This window comes from Cynara cardunculus (genome assembly GCF_001531365.2).
Source record: "Cynara cardunculus var. scolymus isolate 2C chromosome LG 9, CcrdV1, whole genome shotgun sequence".
Lineage (NCBI taxonomy): Eukaryota > Viridiplantae > Streptophyta > Magnoliopsida > Asterales > Asteraceae > Cynara > Cynara cardunculus.
Genome location: NC_037536.1, coordinates 16,585,296 through 16,592,133, shown reverse-complemented (window position 1 = coordinate 16,592,133; position 6,838 = coordinate 16,585,296). Strand labels below are relative to the sequence as shown.

General features: G+C 29.0%; 1 protein-coding gene across 1 annotated transcript; it reads right to left on the bottom strand.

The window, feature by feature from the left end:
- Positions 1 to 335: 335 nt before the first annotated feature.
- Positions 336 to 1,871, bottom strand: LOC112518367 (serine/threonine-protein kinase OXI1-like). Its single transcript, XM_025126033.1, has 2 exons — positions 1,349 to 1,871; positions 336 to 1,185 (listed from the first exon to the last, which is right to left on the bottom strand). Exons 1-2 carry the CDS (start codon positions 1,726 to 1,728, stop codon positions 363 to 365), a joined length of 1,203 nt encoding a protein of 400 aa, XP_024981801.1. The 5' UTR covers positions 1,729 to 1,871; the 3' UTR covers positions 336 to 362.
- Between the last annotated feature and the right edge of the window lie 4,967 nt (positions 1,872 to 6,838).

Sequence of the window (6,838 nt, the reverse complement as noted above, 5' to 3'; positions counted from 1 at the left end):
AAGAACAAGATATAAAGTAAATTAAATAAGTAATTATTAGAGTATTTAAACATTAAAAGTTATTTGATTTTTAATATAATCTTGAGATCGTGGAGGTTTGATGGAGGTTGTGTGTTGTGCAACTTTAAATTTGTACATTAAGAGCGTAAAATAAAATTTTAAAAAATAAAGGATATAGAATAAATACATTAAATGTGTATATCTCATTTGAAATTAGAATATGTAAAAAAAATATTATATATCACTCACAAGACATAATTAATGAAAAATAAACAATTCTTAAAATTATAAATTAATTAATTAATAATATATTCAGATATAAAATTGGTTATTTAATGTTTTTTTACCACCAACAATATTTGTTAAAAAACCAAGAAAGCATGATCACGTTCCTTCTCGTGGACGTCATCATCGACTTGAAACACCTCTTGGACAAAAGACTCTATATCGATCATCTTCTTATTTACATCCATGTCCTCCTTATCGGACGGTCCAGGTACAAACGGAGGTCTACAGATTTCTAAGATTTTCTCCCAATCAACTCCCCGGAAGAAATCGTGGCCCTTGATCTCCGCCGCTAATATTCTCTGTTTTGGATCCTTCACCAGCAATTTTCGAATCAAGTCTCTCAACGGCGTCGGTTCTCCGACCAGCTCCGGCGACTTGGACAGAATTTGGTAAAAAGTCTCCTTCCTGTTCATTCCTTTGAACGGAGTTTTACCGTACAACATCTCATGCAAAACAATGCCTAAACACCACCAGTCCACCGAGAAATCATGGCCGTTGCCTTGTAACATTTCCGGTGCAACGTATTCTTCAGTTCCGACGAAGGAGTTCGATTTTGAGAATGAGTGATGAGTCTCGTCGCAATTCGGTTCTGAGTTGTCGATCGACTCTGTTGGATGTACCGAGTCTTCCGCCGATATAGCAGGGCGGCAACATTTGTGGAAAAATGAAAATCGATTTGTGTTCTTCATTGGTGGCTCAGATTTTGGTAACGGCGTGGTTTTTGATGATCGAGTTTTGGATGGAGATTTAGGCGACAATTTGGTCGAAAGATCGAAATCGACAAGCATTAGATGTCCGTTTTCCTGAATCATTACGTTTTCTGGCTTCAAATCTCTGTAAACGATCCCCAATCCGTGAAGATACTCCAATGCAATTACCAATTCTGCAGCATAAAACCTAAAATCACAAAATGAAAACGATAGTTACACAATCACAACGATAACACCAGCAGACTCAATCGACTGAATTCGCTTCAATTAGCGTCACCGACCTGGAACTGAAATGTGTGTTCATTTGTATCGTCTACGATCATAATTCCAAAAGAACTTACGAAATTTACCTGATTGTATCATCGGAAAACATTCTCTCCGTTTGTTTCTTAAGAAGATAATTGAGATCACGTCCAGGACAATAATCAATGGCGTAGCCAACGATACTCTCAGTGGACAAAACACCACGGAGTTTCGGTAACAATGGATGTTGTGACAATCGCAACACCTCCTGCTCAAAGAAACCTTGCTTACACTCACAACCACCGCTATCCGTCGTCTTCTTAAGTTTCTTTGTAATGGAAGCTCTCAAAATCGTCTTCAAAGCAAACAATTCACCATTGGATGACTGATCTTGTACCAGAAACACAACGCCCCTGGCTCCTCGACCTAGCGCCGATACCACTTTCAATTGGCCGAGATGTAGCACCGGAATTTGATCGTCGTCCATGGCGATTACAGGTACAGCTACCAACTCTTCTCTGCTGCGTTGATTGAATTAGGGTTTTTAGGTTGACTGATTCAATTGTATTTTATTGAAGAAGAATTGGTTTTCCTTGCTGAGGAAGTATGAAACACACAGTTGGTATGCGAAAGAGAGTAGCTCCAAAGGGGATATTGCTTAGCTATGATGACACATAACAATAAAAAAGTGTCAACAAAGGCTTTATATGTGTCTTCTCTATAAAAAAAAATAAAAAAAAGTAATTAAATTAATGTGTACATGTGTTGGGTTCGGTTTATGAGTTGTTTGTGAGTTGAGTCAGGCTAAGAGGTTTGTTAAAGAAGGATTTAAGGAGTATGAAAAAAAATCTTAAAAAATGTTTTTTATCATAAGAATAAAATTGAATAAAAAAATACATATGATTTAATCAAAACAATTAATTTGAATATTAAATACACATAATTTTCGATAGATTGATATTATTTAGTTTATTATTTATAACCATAAGGGTAATCGTACAATGTAGCGAGATATATCTCGATTTTAATGTTTCATTTTATTTATTTTCTCTATTGATATAATACAGTTTTACGTGGTTTTAGAAAACGATAATATTTTTATTTTGAACAAAATATAAATTTGAAAAAAAAATGTATAGATATTAATATTAAATTAACTATTTAAAATTTTCTTTAATTCAATTTTTCATTATAATTTAATAATAAAAAATTATTTTTTTAATAATATAATTTTTATAAAGATTATAATTAGGTATTCTGTTAAAATTTAATGATTTTCCTAATTATAAATTAGTTTTTATATTTAAAATGAGATGTTTATCTTGTACTGATTATATATGCAGTTAGTTACACGAATTAAAAAATAAAGCTTTAATAAATTGTATTTATACACAATTTACTTGTAATATTGATTTTTAAGTAATATGAATCAATATACAGTACTTCATGCATAAAATATTGTTTTTAAGAGTTTTTGTCAAATGTTTTATAATAGTAGAAAAGTACTCACGCAATGCAGCGAGATACATTTCGATTTTAATGTTCTATTTTATTTTTTGTTTCTGTCGATGTTATAATATGATTTTATGTGTTTTTAAGAAAACAATAACGATTTTATTTTTGAATAAAATATAAATTTGAAGATATCATAAAATTTCGAAAAAAAAAATATCAACGTTAATATCAAATCAACTATATAAAAGTTCTTATTTTTTATATAATTTATTTTTTTATTATAATTTAATTTAAGTTTAATAATGAAATAATTTATTTTTGATTTAATAATATAACATTTTATAAAAGATAATAATTAAGTATTCTGTTAGAACTCAATGATTATTCTAATTATATTTTAGATTTTTTATATTTAAAATGAGATGTTTATTCTGTATTTGATTATGTTTATCTACAGTTAGTTACACGAATTCAGATATGGAGTTTTAATAAGTAGTACTTACGTACAATCTACTTGCAATCTGAAGTTTTAAGTAATATACATCAATAAACAGTATTTTACGTATAAAAAGTGGTTTTTAAGAGTTTTTTGTCAAATACTTTATAATATAGTATAGAATATACACAGAATTATCAATAAATTGATATTATTTAGTTTATTATTTATAATATGTAGCATCGTTAATTCGATTAACCTTATTTTTACATTGATTATCTCATCAATGTCTTCAATAAATTCAAATTTAAAAGCTTTTTTAGTCAAATGTCATGAGCGCATGTATTGTCAACAAAATTGGTTACAAAATTTGAAAACATTAAAGTAGTAATCTGTAAACTAAAAAATTCGTACGTAAAATCAATTAATAATTATTTTAAAATTAATATTATGTATTAGAATATTTTTATGTAGCATCATTAATTTATTGCATCAGTAAAAACATTATATGATATATTTTTGGTACATAGAATAACATCATTTGGGATCACAATGTTAATTTTTCTGATTTTCGAGTAACACTATGTAAATCAATGTAAATAAGTTTGTTTTCCATGTCAGCTCATGTTAATGTTTTTTAACATCATTTTAAACTTTATACTATGTTCTCGAATTTGGGAAGAAAATAAAACAATGAGAAAGGAAAAGAAAAAAAAAAGTTTTTTATTTGTGTTTTTGATAGAGAAAAAAGAGGAACGAAAAATAATGAAATAAAAATAAATTTTGACGTAATTTTTTTTCTTTTAATTTCCCTAAAAAAATCTTGAAAACAGAATATTTTTCTTCTCCTGTTATTTTCTTTTCTTCGTAAAAGTGAGCTCAAGAACATAATAAGGTTAAATCAAACTTTTCTAGAATCATTAATCTTATAAATACAAAAACTCATTTTTGTTATAGTTTAAGATCTTATTCTTCTTTTAAAGATAAAATAATATATAAGATTATGCACTCAATATTAGATAATAAAGAACAAGTATGAAAACACAGTTATAATTTTAGTATTCTAAATATAAATATAAGTTGTATCGTCTCATATGATTGATAATTTTTTCAAAAAATAGGGGCTTTGTTAGCTAATAACAAGAAAAATCTATTATACTCTGATACAAAAATAGAATTCATGTGAAGATGATATAAATCAAAAAAGTCGATAGGAGATGAATTATGAAGAATATATATATCAAAGTTTTCGAGGCAAGTAGTTTTAGACGTCGGTATTATAAAATCGGGCCCCTAGTTTTTGTAGGCCCTGGATGTACGCCCTGCCCGGCGCCCGCCCTCCCAGGAACGACGCTGCTCAAAATTTTCAACTATTGCAAATTCGTATGGACACCTTTTAATTAAAAAAAAAATCATTCATATTTACATTTATCACATTATTATCGTAATAGATATTAGCAGAATAAATGTCTCGTTGGTTCATTATTATTTGATCATTTAAGAATCCAAAGATACTTTCAAATTTCTTTAAACGTTGAAGTCTACTATTCAATGGTGAAATTATCACATTCACAATAATTATAAGAGTAAATTGTATGAAAAAGATAATGTATTTTAACTTGATTTCAATTTTGGAAAATGTATTTTCAAAACTTTCATTTTGTTACATGAGATGTAAAGTTTTAAACATTTAAGTACATGTATGACCTGTTGAAGTATTACCCATCCATCTAGTCTAATCAATATTTGGTTTAATAAATATTTTGATTGTTCTCTAATTCAACGTGTATTTTTCATAAATATCCAGATCATAATAAATAAATTTTAATCATTTTCATAAATATTTTATTTGATTGATTTATATCGTTTGTACTAATTAGGTGTTTTGTATTTGAAAAACTCCATTTTCATGCTCGGTATGAACTTTACAGTTCTATATTTTCCAAAACAATTCATTACACCTTCAAATTGTTCCATGGTAACATTAATCTTACATATATTTAAATACAACTTATATTAACAGTTTTTGTGACAGATATAAAAACATATCAGTCTCTGATGTTTAGTTCAATTGACAAAAGGGTGAGGTTATCTTTGTCCAGATGTAAAATCATATTAAGTAGAAATTCAAATTTTCAATTGCACTGATCTTGTTTGAGGAGCTTGAATATTTTACTCGACTCGCTCGACATATGTTATACAAAGATTTTACAGTTATATTTGAAATTGATCACGTAACTAACGAAACAAATGGGCTTGGTGGAAATGAAGGTTCGGCCCAACCCAAAATAAATGGACTTTTAACGTATTCGTTCTTAAAATATGAAGTCATAACTCGACCAATTATTTATCGAATTTCATTAAAAAAATTTGTGTGGATTACTGTGTAGGTTGACGAGCGGTAAATGATAAATTTGTTCAGATGAATGCATACGTATTTTGGTTTTAATTGGATAAATGATATATGTATTGTGAAACTCTATACAAAAAATTGTTACAGAACAAGTGTTTTATCACTTGATGGAGAAGTACAAGCATGCACGTGATTTTTTTTTATGTGCGCATGTGGACCGACATCAATACGTCGAAGTCGCTGGCAGACGAAAGGGACGTGCCAATGAAAGCGTATCGGTTGTACTCGGGATAAATACATGTCAATTTGGGCTTCTGAAATAATGAGTCCACTATGTTATAGAAAACCACATAGTTTATTGTATTTTTATTCTCATTGGTTACTGTCTAATACCTTTAATCAAACACCCCCTAAATTTACAGGATCAAATTGGACATAATTAAATGTATATGCATGTATGTGGTAAATGTGGATAGAGTTATACTAAATGAGTGCAATACATTTATGATCTCTAAAACGACATTAAATCCCGTCTACCATTTTGTAATTTCAAAGTCATATTCAATTTAGTCTGATACAAGTGTTGAACCGTAGGCAATCTACATACGCTGCGAGCATTATGATCACACAAATTAAGGTGAGTTGGTCAATGACTTCGGATGTCACGTTCGACATCGTTTTTGATGTATCCTAAGTTCGTCATCTTTGTAAAACGAGTTCAAGAATGACTTGAAAAGTAACGCATATCGAAATGTGAATTTAACTCGTACTTTCAAAAAAACGCACCACGATGCAAGGTACGTCTCTAATGCAAGTTATAACCTTTGTAACGGTTGCATACGGCGTGACACGTTCCATGACGATTCGTGCAGTTCAACACAAGTTTTTAACAAATTATTTGACTCTTTAATTACTTTTTTGAAAGCTTGTCTTGTTTTTACTTATTTACGTTCTTATAAGCCCCTTAATAACAGTCCTGTCATAAACTCCATATATATATATATATATGTGTGTGTGTGTGTGTGTGTGTGTGTGTGTGTTTTTACGAAATACAAAATTTTATCGTAAATCAATGATCAACAATCAATATAATCTATATATATATTAAAGAAGAAACCAAACATAATGAGGTGGCATCTTCTAATGCTTAGAACTTCTCCTATCTTTTTTCTCAATTTTTTGATTTTTTTAAATGTTGAATATATTAAAGACTTTTCTACCCCTGTATAAAGAATGTATAGTTCATAATTAATTGGGGTTTTTTGTAATTTTGTATACCCAATTTTAACCTCCAACTCTTGATTTGCTCTTTCATTTACTTTCTTTTATTTCTTAATGAAATTTGTTTTTCAA

Coding starts and splice junctions, on each gene's coding strand:
- LOC112518367 (XM_025126033.1), bottom strand. CDS start 1,728: ATGGACGACGATCAAATTCCGGTGCTACATCTCGGCCAATTGAAAGTG. Junction 1,186..1,348: donor TTTTCCGATGATACAATCAG/GTAAATTTCGTA, acceptor TTGTGATTTTAG/GTTTTATGCTGCAGAATTGG.